This window comes from Lynx rufus, unplaced genomic scaffold (assembly GCF_022079265.1).
Source record: "Lynx rufus isolate CCGP_SWC_20201006 ecotype Redwood Valley unplaced genomic scaffold, mLynRuf1.p SCAF_22, whole genome shotgun sequence".
In the NCBI taxonomy this organism is placed as follows: domain Eukaryota; kingdom Metazoa; phylum Chordata; class Mammalia; order Carnivora; family Felidae; genus Lynx; species Lynx rufus.
The window spans coordinates 10,539,201-10,559,179 of NW_025814837.1; the positions used below are offsets into that span (position 1 = coordinate 10,539,201).

Consider the following 19,979-nt stretch of genomic DNA (forward strand, 5'->3'; position numbering starts at 1 on the left):
ACAGTTAGCACAAACATACATATTACTTGGGTATCTTTACTCTTTAAGTACTTTGGTTTATGTATTTCCTTGTATCTAAATTCTCACATAATTCTTTTTTTTTTTAATTTGCAAATTTTTTACTTTTTTAAGTTTTGTCTTTTTTAAAAAAAATTGTTTTTAATGCTTATTTTTGAGACAGAGAGAGACAGAGCATGAGTGGGGAAGGGGCAGAGAGAGAGACACACACACCAGAATCCGAAGCAGGCTCCAGGCTCTGAGCTGTCGGCACGGAGCCCAACGCGGAGCTTGAGCTCAAAAACCGTGAGATCATGACCTGAGCTGAAGTCAGACACTTAACCAACTGAGCCACCCAGGCGCCCCAATTCTCCCATAATTCTAATTTTAATTCCGTGTGTACTACACCTTAATAATATATATATGTACTACTGTTTGCTTAACCATTCTTCTCATATTAAGCAATTTGGATTTAAATTTTTTACCTTTACAAAGAGTCTGAGCTCATCATTATTTCTAAAAAAAAAAATTTCATTGAACTTACGTGCATTGATCTTATGATATTAGAAAATATATAATTGTATCTATGGAATACTTGAGTTGCAGAAACTTTTAAGTGATTTGCCTGAAATAATTTAGAGTAGGGAATTATGACATACGGTGAGTTAGTGAAGGACTCTATTTCAAACTGTTCAAATATTGGTTTAGCACACCATATAAAATGGCAAATAAACTGATATTTACATACTAATATTTGTAATTGCAGTATTGATAAAACATATTTACTTTTATTTCAGTTTAAAATTTTTCCAAATATCCTGTGTGAATATGAAAGATTTTCTCATTTAATATGAATATGGCAAGAATCTTAGAAACAGAGATAGAAAGTATTACATAACTTGCCTAATTATTTGGTAATTGTTTTTGCTTTTGGTCTTAAAGTTTGAGCAAGTTTGGATTCCACTTACCATTTATTGATCTGATATCCCATAAGTCAGCTGTCCCTGGTGGCTGATCAGCCACACAGAAGGTAAAGGGAGCCCCATAAGAATGATCATAAACAGAGATAAGGATCGATGGAGAGGCAATGCAGATGTATTTACTTTCAGCAAAAATGACTGGACAGTAATCATGAACATCAGGAACTTCGATACATATGGTTCCTGTTGCTGTTTTCCCAGAGCCATCTGAAATAGCAAAGCATCATGAGTATTGGGGTAAATGGTGTCAGGGAGAAAATCCTTTCTTATATTCAATGATGATGCCACAACATAGAGGAATAGCATGAATGACTCCTGAAGTGGTGCATGATGGGTTCCTGCTTACTTCAATGACCTGAAGCCACTCTTGTCTTTGCTCACTACCTTCCAGCCACACTGGTTTCTTTTTAATTCTTGAAACAAATTTCTTCCTAACCCAGGACTCTTGTGCATTCTATTCATTCTTCCCAACATGTTTTTCACCTCCATTTCATTCAGCCAACTCCTACACATCCCAAGATGCAAAATTAAATGTCCTTCAAAACAGGCTTACAGTTTCTAGTCTTATGCTGTCCCCATAAACAAGACTCCCAGTCCAGTCTAGAGCCTTCCATTCAGGATGCTTATTGATTTCTGTATTTGTAGGAAAATAACCACAATTGAAATTAAAGAATTGTCTGTATGCTTTTTCTTTCTGTTTTACTATTTATTTTAATTCCATCCGTTAGATGCTATTTCTCTCTGAAATGGCACTTCTGAAAACAAATATAAATCTATGAGGTTTTTTTCCCTCACCCATTCAAAACAAATTTTGGGTCAATATAGTTTATTAGAAGGGCAGAAGAGCAAGAAATTTGAATCTGGACTTTTAGTTCACTTTTCCATCTGGATGGCTTGTGCCTATGCAGATACTCTGCTTAGGCAAGTAAACAATAGCCCTTGTTTTAGTTTTCTGTTGATACATTTTGATAGTTTTTTTCTCCCTCTTTATCACTTGATGACTAATTTTTATTCTAGTTATCGAAGATATTCACATATGACCAACATGCAAAGATAGGCTGTAATCAACATGGTTAGAGTCCTTTTAGGGAAGTGGCTTTCTAGCATGCTGATAACAAATAAGACTATAATATTTCTATAACTGACGCAGGTGTTAGAAGTGACACAGAATGAAGACCAGAATGTACGGACTATAATGACTTGGGGATTATCACGGTTTCTTTTAAAATCTTTTACTGCCCATTTATCTTTTTCTTTGGCTACTGTACAGCTCAGACATAAACAATGCAAACCTACAGTATCTATCTTCTATTAGGTGTATATCTAGAACATCTATTTTCTCTCTTCTTTTCTAGTTACTGACCTTTTTCTGTTTTGTTCTGTAGTAGCTGGTTTCCTAGGCACTGTTCAGAGAATGATTAACTGTTGGTAAATAAATAAACTCCTGTTGCTATCACCAAAAAGGAATGCTTAATAGCTTTTCCCGTGAGAAGCAGCTCAGTTACAAGTTAGTTCAGTGCATCTGCTCTTATGACTTTTAATTTGGCTCTTATATTTGGAATAATCTTGTGCTTTAACATCTTACTTTGGACATGTCTACTCAAGCAGCACTTACACAGGCCTCTCATTGTAGCTCAGTTTTAGTGGTTCTAAAATAACTATACTCTGGGACACTGACTTTCTCCTAGGTCATTCCCAAATGAACTTTGCATACACCTTGTAGTGCTTCCTTTACGTAAACATTCCTAACATACTCTGAAAGTTGGATGAAGCGTCTCAAGAAATGAGGCCAGAAGCAGAAATTGAATTTTATTTATAGACTTAAACTTTTGTGCTTTCTGCTGTAAGCCACATACTGTTCTTTTTTGGAAGTAGGTAAAATAAATTATGCTTAAATGTAAATAATGGTATGGGTGGACTGAATTCAGTTCTTGATCTAAGGTATTTAGAACTCTCTGTAAGTCTTGCAGACACACTAAATATGTTATTTGAGTCAATCTAGTATAAATATTAGAATTATATTTATATTTAATGGAATAATAATAATTTTATTGAAATATTGAAAATAAATTTTCTTACCATCTACAGCCAGGATCTCTGCTGTGTATATCCCATTGGTAATATATTTTGACTTCTTATCAAATTCCCTAGACAATTGTAGCTCACCAGTCCTTGAATCTACTTTTAACCAGCTGCCTGCATCATGTCCTATGATATACCTGTTTTTAAATAAATAAGTTCATCATTTGCTTATGTGAAAGTTAATGATTTTAAGTCACATGCAGTGCATTAAACTTAAATATAGTGTTTGTATGTTTTACAGTGATAATTGCCTTGGTTTATAAAATGTATATATATCAATAAAATTTTAGTGTTGAACATATTAATACACAGGTCCACAACAGAGTTTTAAAATTTCATAATTCTTACTCTTCTAGCTCTTAATATAATTGTTAGTAAAATGTATGAGTCTCTTTCAGGTTTGTTTATTGTAGCAATATCTACTGAGGGAATATACTTTATTCATTTTTACATGTGGTGCCCTTCGTTTGTCCTAGATTTTAAGGTGTATTAGTTTTAGGGTACCTTGCTGTTGGCCTGTTATGGGTTTTAGTATTATATAAATAATATAATATAATAATATAATGTATTCAAAATGCTCGACCTTATTGAAAGAAGATCTGGCCTCTGTACCAGGTACAATTTCAAGTGTACTTATTTGACACATCCTTTTTCTCTATCCCATACTGATAGACTTCATAATTTTTGTTGTCTATCTATTTGTTAACCTATTAAGTAATCAAATTGTTAATATCAAAGTAATTTACAAATCAATAGACTGTTGACTCCAAAAATATTAGGAGGAGGAAAGAAGAGAGACAAGGAAGGAGAATACACTTACATATTTCACTAGTCATTTTCCAGAATATCTTGTATAGATCTAATTCATGTATAATCTGTGTACCTAGTGTCTCTAATGCCTACTTTTCTACTTCTCCAGTTCTGAGTTTATACTCATCAAATTTCTGAAACACCTGTGTTTTAGTTTCTATTATCTTTTTTCTTCCTCTTAAGCTGGTGGTTGAAATTAGTCCCAGAGTCATTAGATAACAGGTTTTAAGGAAACAAGCAGTGACTCATCTTTTATGAGGTCTTATAGTTTACAATATGGCTTACTCAGCCTGGGGCCAGGGTGGTAACAACTGGCCACAAAAAGATCAGAGAGACTCAGGGAGTCAGAATCTTCTAGTAGTTCTTTGACCTTATAGTTGCTCCCTGTACACAATTACCATTCTAACCTTTTGGAGTCCATTTTGCAAAACTCAAGACGTATTTCAACCCACATACACGAGTACATTCTATATGAACTAACACTGGACAAAGCCACATTTTATCACTTTGATATGAGCACAGTATTTGTGGTACCTGACATTTGTTGCAGGATTCCCCGTGTCCATATCTATAGCTGTATATGTGCCAAGCACATAATTCAATAAGGAATTTCCTTTTATTCCTTCTCGAATACTGAAGGTCATGGAATTTGGATGAAATGTGGGTCCTTCTCTCACATTAACAACCTGAATTCTCACAGGGGTTGAGTGCATTCGGAATTGAGAAGCAACTGAGTGGTGAAATTCAGCTTGGTTTTTAACTCCAATACTAAGATGAATATTAGGCATTTGTTCATAATCCAGCATCTGAAATGATAGAAAGTAAAAAACTCTGAAAAGACAAAAGAGCTCTCTTTTGGTAGAATAAGTAGCCATGATAAGAAAGCCACATGCTAGAGTGAATTCCAGGAGTTATGTTATTCAGATTTTGAATTGATAAAACTTTATTAATTACTGCATTAGACACTTCAGACATGTTATTCCCTTTATCTATTGGCATAAGCAGGTATATAGGTCATTTATACCTACACAGGTCATTTGGGCCTGTGACTTAGGTTGGACTCAGACTTCTTTTTTTTATTTTTTTTTTAATTTTTTTTTCAACGTTTATTTATTTTGGGGACAGAGAGAGACAGAGCATGAACGGGGGAGGGGCAGAGAGAGAGGGAGACACAGAATCGGAAACAGGCTCCAGGCTCTGAGCCATCAGCCCAGAGCCCGATGCGGGGCTCGAACTCCCGGACCGCGAGATCGTGACCTGGCTGAAGTCGGACGCTTAACCGACTGCGCCACCCAGGCGCCCCTCAGACTTCTTATATAAAAACCCTGAAGTCAAAAATGATTTCTTTCCAAATGAGAAAAATGAAAAATAAACTTAGAATGAAATAAAACAATGTTCACAACTGGTGAATGAATAAATAGGACCCAGGTTTTCTTTGTAGAATTCACATCTAAGAAGCTCTTGAAATCAGCAGAATAAGGGAGCTTTATTAGTATAGTTGAACATGTAATTTAAAAAAAAAATGAGGCAAACAACTTCTAAAGGAGAATTCATGATTATTATATGCAGCCCTAAACTATAATTTAATTGTGCTGGGTCTGGTGGACAAGATTTCTTCACAGGGCACATTCAAATAAGCAAATAGCTTTCCCAGAGAAAAGTCACCTTTAAAATGGGTTGTTTGAATAAAAGGTGAATGGAATCTTTTGATCCCGAATGATTGATGTGGTGACATGAAAAGTCACCACCAACAATTCAGCATAAAGCCGACTGTGAATTGTGTACTAAAAAAATGGATTTTCAGTTGGAAGAGTTCCCTCTTATACAACAAGTGAAAAAGCAGTTGTGAAAAAGGGAGTCCTGGACAAAGACTGTTTAGAAGTGTTCCGGAATGGGGCGCCTGGGTGGCGCAGTCGGTTAAGCGTCCGACTTCAGCCAGGTCACGATCTCGCGGTCCGTGAGTTCGAGCCCCGCGTCGGGCTCTGGGCTGATGGCTCAGAGCCTGAAGCCTGTTTCGGATTCTGTGTCTCCCTCTCTCTCTGCCCCTCCCCCGTTCATGCTCTGTCTCTCTCTGTCCCAAAAATAAATAAACGTTGAAAAAAAAAAAATTAAAAAAAAAAAAAAAAAAAAAGTGTTCCGGAAGATAACGTAGCATCCCTTATATCACATTTGCCAACAACAGTAGTTGACATAACAATGCCACCAATAAGACCCTGAGGTAAATCTCTGCTTCTCAAGGAAATTCTATGACATCATAAATATTTACTCAGTAAATTTTAGTTAATTTCTTCACAAGAGCTAATAAGATGGAAATAGTCACAGGAATTCAGTTAGGTCCTTATTTGGGACTGACTCACTATGATTTACTTACATTTCAGCTCAAATCCTTCAGTTTTGGGATTTTGAGTTTTCTGTACATCTGTCCCCTCCCTGGTCCACACAATGCCTAGCACAGAGCTGACTATGAATGGTGTTCTCAAAAATAGATTTTCAACCAGAAGAGACCTGTCTTCTACAACTCAGTTTTTATTTTCTAGAATTCCACACTGTCTTTAAACAAATGGAAAATCTGAGATTCTTTTTTTCAGGTAGAGAAATCTCTTGGAGTTTTTGGTGCATACACACGTATGCGCTCTTTGTTAGAATAGTTCTCTCCCTTTTGAATAGAGGGTGGGGGAGAATATTAATATGTGTATAATGTTGTGTCAATTACAGATGTTCACAGAATATGGTGTAAGGAAATTGGTTGGGGGGCTAATCTTCCCTCCAGTAAGGAAGATAAAAAGCAGAGGAAAGACAGAAAGCCTCTCTAATATTCTTTGCAAATGGGATCTATTATCAAGAGTTTTGCGATTGTGCAGAGGTCAGGGTTGTGCAAAAAGCAATAAAAACAACTACGAGTCTCTGCTTGGAGTTAGAAGAGAGAGGCTGGAACGAATCAAGTTTCTGTGGTTGAAGACCTGACTGAAGAATACTCATAAAGGATATGCTGATATGTGTTAAAAGGGTGGAGCTAGTCTTAGAGAGTCTACAGGGGGCTCAGGAAGGGCTCAGAATGAAGATGACCCATCCAGAAAGAGATTTGGCTTCTGGCAGGTTTTTTTTGCTATTTAAAAAAATTTTTTAATTTTTAAAATTTAAAATTTTTTTTTTTTTAAATTTTTTTTTCAACGTTTATTTTATTTTTGGGACAGAGAGAGACAGAGCATGAACGGGGGAGGGGCAGAGAGAGAGGGAGACACAGAATCGGAAACAGGCTCCAGGCTCTGAGCCATCAGCCCAGAGCCCGACACGGGGCTCGAACTCACGGACCGCGAGATCGTGACCTGGCTGAAGTCGGACGCTTAACCGACTGCGCCACCCAGGCGCCCCAAAATTTAAAATTTTTAAATGCTTATTTATTTTTGACAGAGAGAGAGAGAGACAGAGCATGAGCAGGGGAGGGGCAGAGAGAGGGAGACACAGAATCCGAAGCAGGCTCCAGGCTCCGAGCTGTCAGCACAGAGTCCGATGCGGCTCGAACCCACGGACCATGAGGTCATGACCTGAGCCGAAGTTGGATGCTCAACCGACTGAGCCACCCAGGCGCCCCAAAGAAGTTAAGCTGTTAGAGTCTCCCATGCAATTTTGTATGTTTGGTTTTGGTTTTGGTTTAGGTCAACATGACCCTGCTATTTCTCAGAGGGGATGCCTGTTCATTTTAGAATTAAGTATGGAAAAAGATAGATCAGCAGTGTGTATACAAAACAGGCAGTTTTTCCATGGCAATTACCCATGAGGGAATTGTTAAATATCTGCCAGGGTGTGTATGTTCTCCTTTCTAGGAATTGACATTTTCTGGTGGAAATGCATCTGGACGACATGAGCAGGGCACATGCAGTTGGGAAGGGGCACAGAGGTGAACAGAGGGAGATGTCTGAAGGTACTAGTTCTTGCTTCAAACTTGTTTGACTGGCCCCGGATTACACGGGGAGGCACGGAGGGGGCAGTTAAGTATGACTTTGGAATCAGAGAGCTCTGGTTGGATCTTGTCTTTGTTATTTGCCACCTGGCTGAACTTAAGGCAAGTTAGTTTTCCTCTTTTGATTTTGTTTCACTTTCTATAAAAAAAGAATCAAAATATTTTTCTCCCAGAGTTGTGACGGTTTTAAAACCTCTGTATACACAGTATGACTGACTAGCTGGTGTTTAGTGACTGCTTAATAAACATTAATTAAAATTATTATAAAAATAGAGAAGCAATATTTCTTTGTTAGAATTCCAATTGTAATATTTTGCTTGTCTTCTCAGTGTTGAAGTGAATGTGTATACACACACATATTATTTGTTACTTTTTCTGTATACATGTATTGATAAATAGTAAAAAGAAGTTATTGACAAGAGAGTTTTTTTTTTACCTTCTTAAAGATTTTCTCTTGTTAAACTACAAGTTCCTTGAGAACAAGGACCATGTCTTAGTCACCATCATATCTCTAGCACATAGCAGTTCTCAATCCTTAGACTAAGAAAAGGGTTATAGAAAGCTCAGTCAAAAGCCCATGACTAAGAGGCCAGTTTCCATGAGGTTAAATAGCAGCTTGAGTGAAAATGGAGAGGGTACAGGACATTAGTGACCTTGTTCCAAATGCCAAATTCTGGAACTCGACACATATGTTCTCTAAATACATAGTTGTGGCTAAGTCCTGAAATACATACTGAGGCTTTAAATATCATTTTAATTAGCCTTTCCATATTATTTTGATGTTTTTAAACATACTTTTCCTGCTTTCTTTTTTTAAAATTATTTTTTAATGTTAATTTATTTTTGAGAGAGAGAGACAGAGTGGGAGCAGTGGGGAGGGGCAGAGATAGAGGCAGACACAGAATCTGAAGCAGGCTCCAGGTTCTGAGCTGTTAGCACAGAGCCGGACGCTGGGCTCAAACTCACAAACTGTGAGATCATGACCTAAGCTGAAGTCAGACGCTGAACCGACTGAGTCACCCAGGTGCCCTTCTGCTTTCTTTAATGGACTTGAGAAGTTATCATCCAGGAAAGAAAGATAGACACTGCATAACATCTAATACTGTCTTGACCAATTTTTCATGAACTTGAATTTCCCATAGTTTTGTGTGTGTGTGTGTGTGTGTGTGTGTGTGTGTGTGTGTATGTGATGAACTGAGAATATTTAAGAAACCCAAAACCTTTTAGCTCTCACAGAAGACACATTACGTAAGTAATAGTGCGTTGCCCACATTCTGAACATGTCTTCTTTTTCAGTTTTATAATTTTTTAGAAATTATGAATTATACAGTCAAGCATGGTGACTCGCATTTGGGTGAGAGCCTCACCATCCTCAATTTTTTGTGAGTTTCTACTATCTTCTGAACACTGGGCCGGATGCTAGGAATGGAAAGATATTTAGATCAAGTTGTTTATATTCAAAGCTCTTACTATGTCTTTTAGTAGTTTCAGAGACAGACCAAAAGCAAAGAACAGTGACATGCTATAAGATAAGAAGCTAAGTCAATGATTAAGATGGTAAGAAGATGGGTAAGAATTATCTGACATGTCTAGATCTTGATTTTTAACTGAGATGCAAGGTTGAACAAATTCTATCCCTGAAAACAAACTTGACTAAATATTCAGAATTTGATAAGATGGTAAGTGACCTTTTGTCTCTCTTTTTCCTTATCTATGTTAATTTGGCAATGGCTGTTTTTCTTGTTCCCTCATTTCCATTTTTACTGCTGTTGTCTTAAATCAGGTTCTTATTACCTTAGGACTCAATTACTATAATAATTATTTTCTTAATTTTATTCTTTCCAGAGTTGAGCTCATAGTGTGACTGCTATTGAAAAAAAATCCCAAAACTTTTCTTGGCCTATAAGTAGGGATTAGTAAAGTTTTTTTGGTTAAGAGCAGAGAGTAAATAGTTTAGGCTTTGGAGGTCATATACAGTTTTTGTCTTAAACATTCAACTCAGCCATTCGAGTGTGGAAACAGCCATAGAAAATAGTGAATGAATGAATGAGTGTGGTTGTTTTTTAATAACATTTTATGTGCAAAAAGCGACTATAGCCCATGGGCTATAGTCTGCTGACCTATGGCCTCAAGCAATGTTTCTCAAACAGGAAAGCTCTGGTATATTCTTCGAGTCCTTGTGTTCTCTTAAGAAATTTTGAAATTTTGTGGGCTCATTTGAATGACAATCTTAGAAAGTATACATAGACATTTTCCATAATTTTGATTACAACCTCATAAATTAATACACTGCATGATTTCAGTGCTAGTGTTTTGTGGTAAAGTAGGAATACTTCAGTTGCTCTAGAAAATTGCAAACAGAACAGAAGGACTGTATAGAGAAATGATATGTTTGCATTAGAGGGAGGCTAAATGGCTTCCTGATATACGGCAAATGGCATAAAGAAAAGTAGTAACGGAATGAAATAATTACAGGTCACTATGTACCAAATTAAATGTGTGCATGTGTCTATCAGTATATACTTTCATAACTATGAGTTCTGTTTATGTTGTTTGTACTGATTTTGCTGAAGGAAAAAATTAAGTTCCCCGATCACATCAATGTTAATTTAAATCTTATTGGTTTGTAGTTTTAGCTGTTTCTTATTTGTAGTTTTAGATTTTATTGCTGTCCATAAGACAGATTAGATTTATTGCTCCATAAATCATAAAGTAGTTTAAGAAAAATTAATCGGTAGGAAAAAGTCAAGCCCTACATTCCAGTATTCAAGGTTCTCAGCAGACCCAACTCTAATCATCATCTTCGCTCTTGCATCTCATTGTTTCCCTCCATGAACATCTGATACAGCCCCCCAAATTGCTCGTGGTGTCCTGAGCATGCTTTCCTTTTCCTCCCCTCAACTTGTTTGCTCATTTCAGCTCTCACATTAGCAATCTCAGTAGTAAGGTCTTGCTTACACCGTCTTCTCTGCATGAAACCTTTTCAGACAAACCCAACTCAGAAAGACCTCACCTCTTAGAAATTATTTCATGTTTCACCCTTTCAGCCATTAATTATGTTTAACATTATAACATCTGTACAAGCACTTCTTTGTTTTTAACTCGTCTTATTATCTAATTCAGGAGTACATGCCTTGTTTTCTTAACTAGATATTGGGCACTGTGAGAACAAAACAGCCTCCTTAATTCTTACTTCTCTTGGTAACAAAGAGCGTGTTGCTGAGCTGGAAGGCTCAGACCGACCTAGTGAGCTAACTTAGGGCACTAGTCACGTAAGTAGTATTCAAGGTTATAGAGTGTTTTTTTGGTAGCAAGATTCAGTCTGGAAGAGGAAATTAAAACTTCTTTAGAAGAAAATACTGCAGGGGCACCTGGGTGGCTCAGTTAGTTAACATCTGACTCTTGATCTCACGATTGGTGGGATCAGACCCCTTGTGGAGTTCATGCTGGCAGCATGAAGCCTGCTTGGGATTCTCTCTCTCCTGTGTCTCTCTGCTCCACCCCACCTCAAAATAACTAAATAAACTTTTAAAAAAGAAGAAAATACTGCAGGTCCCAAACTGTACCTTGACGACTTTCAAAATGCCCTCATTAGTTCGTGGGTCTGTTTGAATATCGAACCAATTCCCATCATTTCCGGAGAGAATTAAATATTTTGCCAGCCAATTATCGGTGCCTTCTTCATCAAGATCAATTGCTTGTAATCGTATCAGCTCTGAATTTAGACAATTCTCTTCAATACTTGCTGAGTACTGAAAAGACATGGATCAATTTTATAATCAATAAAGTTTCAAAGGAGGAAAGATATTTACTAATACATAATTATCACTTAAGATACTAACAACAAACTACATCAATAATTTTTGCACCATTATTAAAGGCCACACATTTCAATTAGAAATATAAGAACAGGAATATAAGATAATAAAACTGATTTTCTTGTGCTGTGTGTGAAGTCAAGGTCAAACTGGCACTTTATTTTATTTTCCTTGCTTATTTTTAATTTTCCGTAAGTTAGTCCCTCCTTTTCCTGTGAGGGGTCAGATGACATTATCTTAGGCTTTGTGGGCCAGAGAGTTCAGCTACAACTAGTCACCTCCGCTGCTGTAAGATCAAAGCAGCCGCAGACAGCATATAAAGGGATGAGTCAAGTTGTGGTCCGATAAAACATTTTTTTTTTAACCAAAATAGGTGGCGAGCCAGATTTGGCTTTGCTATTTTCAATGTTATGCTTCTTTGTGCCTAAAATGAAGACGAAAGTGGGAAATGTTTGGGACTCTTGTAGAATTAATTCAGCAAACATCAGGCCTATAAAGATACATCAATATTGTTACATGATTCCCAGCATCAGGTTAATAAAATCCCACATTTCTTTAAGTAGAGAGTATGGAGGAGTTGGTCTGCTGCTTTCATAGATGCAGGTTGTACAGAATAGTGACTCAAAGGCAAGCATGCACTATTAAGGTGTATTACTATTTTGTAATGAAATACGATTGAGATACAGTATCATTTTCGTTTGGCATACAACATAGTAAATCCATGTCTATATATAATGTGACATGATCACCATAATAAGTCTAGTTACCATCTGTCACCATACAACGTGAGTACAATATTATTGACTGTATGAGGTATATTATTATTATACTTAATAAGTTCCAAGGTTTACACAGCAAAGCTGAGTCCATCCACACACATAACAGAACCAGGCTCACAAAGTAGCAGGAAAGCAAATCAGTTACTGACACTTAGGGGAAAAGGATTATAAAAATAACAACTTACGGAAGTTTTCTCCAAAGTGGGGAAGTTATCATTGACGTCTAAAACCTTGATTCTACAGTCGCACTCAGAAGACAGTCCGTCTGCAGCTCCGTCTCGATCTGAGCCCCTTACCACAAGATTATACATACTGTGTTGCTTAAAATGAAAAAGAATTGTAAGCCTTAGACCACGTGTTGAATGAAACACGACACATTCTGAAATTGTTCCCCTAATTTCCTTTTATAATTTTATGTAGTATTTTAATATAATTTTTTTCTTCTTATAATTTTCATTCAAAAGTCATGGTTAGATTATTTTTCCTTCCCTCCTTTACACTGGAGGAAAGGCATACTTGGATCATTTCATCTTTGCCTTTTGAAAATTGAGTTCTTTATTTCTTATCATTCATTCATAGAAGGCTTTACCTCTCTGTCAAGGAAACTGGACATCGTGCGGACTTCTCCAGTGTACCTGTTCAGGATGAACATTGGTGCCCCTGCTGGCTCTTGAGAGATGATCTTATAGGCTATTTTAGAATTCAGATGATTGTCTTCGTCTGCATCTGTGGCACTTAACTTTACAACCAGCGTGTCTAGAAATGAAGATGGGGGTGAAGAATGTTTGGGACTCTGCTGGGATCAGTTCAGCAAATCATCAGGCATAGGAAGAAAGAGTGGTTGGCCTTCCCTGAATTTTCTGTTTTAGTTTTCCACAAGAATGTATTACCATAATTTCAAACTACACCACTAATTGTAAAAATAATGGAATGGCGGTTTGCTCTACAAAATCCTTTAGTATATAAAGTACTTACACTCCTTAAGTGACTAAATGGTAAATCAGGAGCAAACTAGAGTAATTGTTAATGTATGAAAAAGAAGTTCCATAGCCTTTATCATAAATCTGAAAAACCGATTTTGTCAATTTGTGTTTACAGTGGTCTTGTGACATTAATTTAAAATGCTTAAGTAAGAAGGATTATAGCTTGGGGCACCTGGGTGTCTCAGTCAGTTAAGCATTTGACTCTTGATTTCAGCTCAGGTCATGATATCACAGTTTGTGGGTTTGAGTCCCAGATTGGGCTCCGTGCTGACAATGTGGAGCCTTGGGATTTTTTCTCTCCCTTTCTCTCTGCCCCTCCCCTACTGACTTTGTGTCTCTCAAAATAAATAAATAAACTTAAAAAATAGAAAGATTATAGCTTAATTAAATTCAATGTTAAGATTATTAATTGATCACCTATATTCTTTATTTTCATTCATCCAGAAAATGGTGAATTATTATTGGTTGCCTTGGAGGATGATAGCACTTGACTGAATAGTCAAGAACATATAACTATTGAAAAGAAGATTTGTCCACAGGAATACAAAAAGTTGTTGATTATTCATAGGAACAAAGAGCCAGCATCCTAGGCAATCCCCAAGGACATTAGCCCCTAGGACAGATTTTCCAGAGCTGGCTGGTCCCTGATGTTTTTCTGCTTCCCAGCCAGTTTTCAAAGTGAAAAACTAGTACAGAGAACCAGGGACCCCTTGAATAAAAAGGCCAGGTTTCATGGAGTTCATAGTCTATGAAAATATGCCCTGGCCCTGTGGTTCACTCTCCTCACTTGAGGGAGCATTAATAAAACTGCTAATCAGCCACCAAGTGGACGTGGACGTAGACGTGGACTTGGGTGTCGGTTTGGAGGCGGGTTTCACCTTTCCTCCCTTCACCAAGTTATGCTGAAGTATGTTAGTGACGAAACAATGATGGGCTTTGGAGACCCTCTGGGGCAAAACCTTCACTTTACTTCTGTATGTCCTCTTCTCCTATGCTATAAAGCATTTTGTGTTTCTTATTTTCCACATCATTCTTTTGGGGACTCTGAAGAAGTTCTCCAGACACCCCCTCTTGACTCCTGCCTTTTTACCTCTTCTTTCTCTCTTCCAGTACTTCTTGCCTCTTTCCTCTTTTCCTCCAAACTTCTCCATCCTTCTTTCTTTGACTGTCCATTAGTACCTCTAGTTTGCTTTCTATATGTCTTTCTTTCTGAAATTCCTTTTTTATATTCCCTTTTTCAAATTTAATCTCGAGGTACACGTGCAGACATAGATATGAAAGAAAAAGGAATATTAGAGGATTGGGGAAAGTAAGGGTCAGAAGGCAAGGGAGGGGAGAACAAAGGAAAGTACCAACATAGGAAAAGCATAGAAAGGAAAGACATTCAGGAGAAGGGATAGAAAGAAGGAGAAGAGAGTATTGGAGCTGGAGATGGAATTAAACAGGATGGAAAAAGTGCAAAAAAAAAAAAAAAAGAGAGAGAGAGAGAATGTAATGTGGCTTGCCGTGTAGACTGTGAAGAACCAGAGATTACGCTTTGTGACCGACCTGATGGCTACTGTCGGAGATGCACCCTCCGTTACTCTCTGATGTGCTTCAGCCCACATTTGAGGGATAGATCAGCACAGAGACCTTTTCCATGCATGGAAAACATCCATGGTTTCTTTTTCAGTTAACTCATTTGGTTTAAGTTAATCATGAACCAGTAATAATCTTTAAGGAAGGTGCTAAGCTCCTGACATGTACAAGGATCCTCCACAAACAAACAAGAGGATATGTAGCATTTTAGATATGATTTTTTTTCTAGGTCAGTTTTAAGTTAGAACTTGTAGGGCTTATTCAAAATACAAGTTTGACTTTTTCTGATCTTTAAATTACCTCTGTGTCAGTCTCCTACAGCTTTTGAGCAAGAGAAATCGACGTGATAATAATGCGGAGAAGTAGTGTCATCCACTTACTTGCATCACTGTTTTCTTCAATGCTGGCTGTGTACACATTTTGGGTAAAAACTGGAGGGTTATCATTTATGTCCATAACTTTGACTCTAAGCTCAAGAGGTCTTTCTAAGTCTTCACCCCGTGAATTCAGAGCCCGGCAATAGATCTGTGGAGAGTTGAGGGAAAAACTGTCTCTTTCTATCAAAGGAAATTAAGTAACATGATCAAAACTAGTTCAGGAAATATGCAAAGAAACAATTTGCTTAGTGAATTCAGACAGATTAAAGTTTATTAATTTAAACATTATCAAGACATTTGATGGCATATCTATAAAACACTCTTGAACTATAAACTTATGTTTTCATACTCTTTTCATTGCTTTGGTCCCTTTGTTTGGCTTCAGCTTTACTGTGTTTTAAATAGGGAAGAAAAATAATATGCCTAAGTTAAAACACTACTGTGGCTTACCAAGAAAAGTGGGGTTATCTCTCTGTCCACCACTGAAGTGATGTTAATTTCCCCAGTCCGAGGATTAATGGTGAACACTCCGTAAGGTGGTCGATCAATTCCTACCCCAGAGATGCGGTATGTAATCTTCTGGTTCGCTTCACAGTCTGATCGGATCTATGAGGAAAATGGTTAGGATTGTGATCTTATTTAAAGCGGATAATGAACCGTGGCGTGTAATAGAATGAGAAGGGAATAGCTTTGTAGCCAGATGGGCTTTGGATTCAAACAAGGCACCATGATTTAGGCCTGTGTGACCTTGGAAAATTCACTTAACTTTGCCAAGCACCAGCTTATAATGGGATAATACCACTTACATCCTAAGTTTGTTGTGGGGATTGTATGAGGTAACATATATACACCACACCCCAATGCCTGGCATAAGGCACATACATGCTTGATGGGAGATTTGCTATTATTAATGGTACATTGTTCAATTCTCTGATTTTCTTTGCATATAAAGAGTTTGACAGAAGAAATCACCATCTTTAGTACTCATTGAAGGATCGTATTATATTGATATGTACCCTGACTAGACTTTAGAGATTTAATCAAAATTATAGATAACTTAAGAAAACCACAAGAGAAATACAGTGTTTTGAGATACTGGGAATAATTTTATCAATTGAAACCTACCATATCACTCATCTGCCAGATAAAGTTTATGGCAAATATTCTGCCATGTAAGTTTTGTTTTAATAGTTTTATATCTATTGCTCATAAATTTGAACAAAGATAGTTTAAATTTTGGAATCTCACCTGTATACTAAAGATGAGAACATTCAGTAAAATACTAAGATTTGTTACCCAATACCCACAATTAAATAAAGACAACTGGAAACACAACTTGGAGTAGCTCCACTCTACTCCAGAGATCTTATTTATCTGGATGAAAATCCAGGAAATCCCCAAATGCAAATAAAAAGAAAAGAATACGCCATACAGTGAAGTAACATAAAGCTATAACTGTGAGTTGAAAGGAAACAATAACAATTTAAATCTTTCCAAAAATTTCCAAAAATCGGAATACTCCTCTGACAGAGAATGTCTTCTTGAGTGGAGGTTGTATCTGTAATATCACTCACTGCTGATGCTTACTATAGATAGGTAAAACTTCATATAAACATGCAAACAATGTATAAATGTAAAGCTGTAAGGAGAGAATTCTGGTTGACTGCTCTGCTGTTTCACTAGTGGGGCAAGGCCAAGATGCCCCTTCCCAAGACCTAGTGAAACTGCTAATATGGATCCCATCCTTCTTGGATCAATTTAGTACACTTTCTTCCCTTCACTCACCTTCCTTTTTAATTACCATTATTTGGAATACTTTTTAAGACTCTCCTAATTCTGGATATAGGGAACTTTTGACACTTCCTTTCTTTCCTTTCTTGGAGAGAATTAATCAATACTGTAAACCTTTGATCTGGGGGAGGGATAGTCGGAAGATTATTACTACATGCATAAATTTTCTATAACATGTACCTATGACAGATAAGCAGGACACAAATGAACAGATAAAGCCCAGTTGTGCTGGAGATCCAGGTTTCTCTTCTAGGATCACTCGAAGACTCTCTGCTCTGTATCAGTTCCCACAAGGTAATATTCAAAACAGTGCCTCAGCAACATGAGCAAATGACTACCTGTCACCCCTCTTCCTAAGTCACTGTGGAGTAGTGAAGGCTGCAAATCCCCGAAATGTCTGAGGGCTTTCCTGCCCTGCAAATCATGTGTTATCAGCACCGCATACTCCTGTTCATTTCCTCACTTACTCTGGCAATCGGATTCCTCTTGGAGTTGTCCTCTCCTTCTCGACAGGCAGCAGCAAACTTGATCCACTCCCGCTTTTGTCTTCTGACTGTCTGCCATTTTGTAGTGCCATTTTCAACGTCTAATTCTCTCACCTTATGCAAAAATAGTTCACATTTTATACAGTGTTAGGACAGTTCTACTTAGTAAGGACATGTATTCAACATTGTAAGGTGCACCCAGAAGAAGCAAAGGTATTGAATTTGAGGAACAAAGAAAGTGTTCACTAATTCAAAACCCTTGGTGGATGTAGCCTGGTCACTTGCCTACCTACTTCTTTTGGAATCATCTCACTTGTAACTATATGATTCTAGTGAAACAAATTTCATTAGCTATGTGTCGTGCTCATAATGTGTTTATATTGGATAATATGTTGTGTTTTTTTCTTTTTTTTTTTTTTTCAATCTTTCCTCACCCCTCTTTGGGCTCTGACCAGGCTTTCTGATCTCCAGAGTTGAAAAGATTGCTGGTGTTCCATTGAGTTCATCCTATGCAAAAGGAAAATTGTGCTGGTGGGTATGGTCACCTAAAAGAGGGAAGGGATTTTTCTTTTCTTTTGGTAAGGACATCACTCTGGCTAAGCATCCAAATATATTATTGTAGGATTAGAAGAATATTTTAACTGAATTGATGGTACTTGCAATAATCCCATGGATAACTACAGGTCTTCTCAATGTTGTCCATATTTATCCCTGCTTGCTATATGTTTTTCTCTTTGTGGTCTTATGTTACTATTGTTGGAGGAAGTCTAAGAATTTTAAAGTATTGAAGAGTTTAGAAATGTTACTACATGCATAAACATATTTGTATACATGCATAAATGTATGCATATATACATATATATAAATAAATTTTTAAGTGACTCCTAATATACTTATTGAGGCCTAAATGATCGTAATGTTTGTTGAAGGTAATACTTCATTTAATTACCACTTTGGGGAAGGAAACGTTCCCTGTGAATGGAGCTTATCCTTTCAAGAACCAAAACACGTACACTTTCCCCCCATTTTGATACAACTTCCTGAAATGTACCAGAGATCTCTTCATCAACAGAGATTAGAAAGGTAATTTTATTTTCTTCAATGATTTGAGATTGATCATGATGAAAGTTTAATTACTGTAAGAAAATAAAGCCCTCCCAGAGATCGAGGACTTTATTTCCTGAGTCCCACTCTTAATGGCACTGGATTCTCTGTTGTTCTATTGAGTTGTGATGATATATATATATATATATATATATATATATATATATATATATATCTTTCCCTCGCTGAAAGGAGGAAATTGACCATTGGTTATCTTTCTTAATGGTGTAACTGTCTAAAAATCTTCTTCTCATTCTAATGTATTACTCTGCTTCTTTAAGTTGAGAAATGTATGAATAAACTACTAATACAGTTTGAAAAGTAGGAGTTACTATGACATTGAGTTGTTACAAACTATGCCTGAAAACATGGATATTTAGAAGTATGGGTTTGCCATTGCTATTTTAGTTTGGCAGAGGTTCTTTCTCTTACCTTTTACTAAGTGATAATGATTTCAGTATTCTGATTTTCGATATACGATGCATTACAAAATTCCATTTTTCTTTCAATTTAAATTGAGAAAACAGTTTTAATATACATTACCTCAACAATAAATTCGCTGTTTACTTCTAGCACCACCTGTTATAGAAGGTACAACATTAGCAAAAAGTGCATAATTTAAAGGAAACTGTCATAAAACCATTGACAATCTTCTTTTGTTAATTCATTTCTTAAATCCACATTTTGTTAATAATATAGAATAAGCATGGGTAATACAAAATGAATAATACAGTCTCTTTGCCCTCCAGAGGCTTTTACACTTTTAGGGAAGAAAAAACACATAATTACAGCAAGACAGGTTAGGATATATGCTTTAATGGAGGCACCGATGGGCTTGATGGATGGGTATAGCAGACAACTCAAGTGATCAAAGTGAATTTTGGTAAGGACTTGTAGGAGACTAGGGACTGAAAGGGCTCTCAAGGATGAAGCTGCTTTGATAAGAAGAATTGATAAAAAGGAAAATTTCAGCCAGAGTAAAACATGAACACAGGGCACTTTTGGATGTTCCAGAAATGATAAATAATATTATTAGCTGGAAAGTAGTAGTAAAGAGACATGGGAAACAAGGTTTGGAATCTCAGTTTGGAGACATATCATGAAGTGCTTTATGTAACAGATTAAGGAGTTTGAACTTCATTGGATAAGAGAGTAAGAGTGACAAAAGTAGTGTGTGTAATACACAGCATCGATACAAAGGGTGGAATGTAAAGGAAAAGCACTTGAAGTCAAG

General features: G+C 36.8%; 1 protein-coding gene across 1 annotated transcript in view; it reads right to left on the bottom strand.

The window, feature by feature from the left end:
- The window catches only part of DSG4 (desmoglein 4), a 43,995-nt gene that overhangs the window by 9,842 nt on the left and 14,174 nt on the right, over positions 1–19,979 (bottom strand). Inside the window, 10 exon segments of the mRNA XM_047086876.1 lie at positions 966–1,184; positions 3,057–3,196; positions 4,404–4,675; positions 11,397–11,582; positions 12,613–12,747; positions 13,017–13,183; positions 15,369–15,513; positions 15,816–15,971; positions 17,624–17,755; positions 19,289–19,324. Coding sequence (XP_046942832.1) covers positions 966–1,184; positions 3,057–3,196; positions 4,404–4,675; positions 11,397–11,582; positions 12,613–12,747; positions 13,017–13,183; positions 15,369–15,513; positions 15,816–15,971; positions 17,624–17,755; positions 19,289–19,324 — 1,588 coding nt within the window.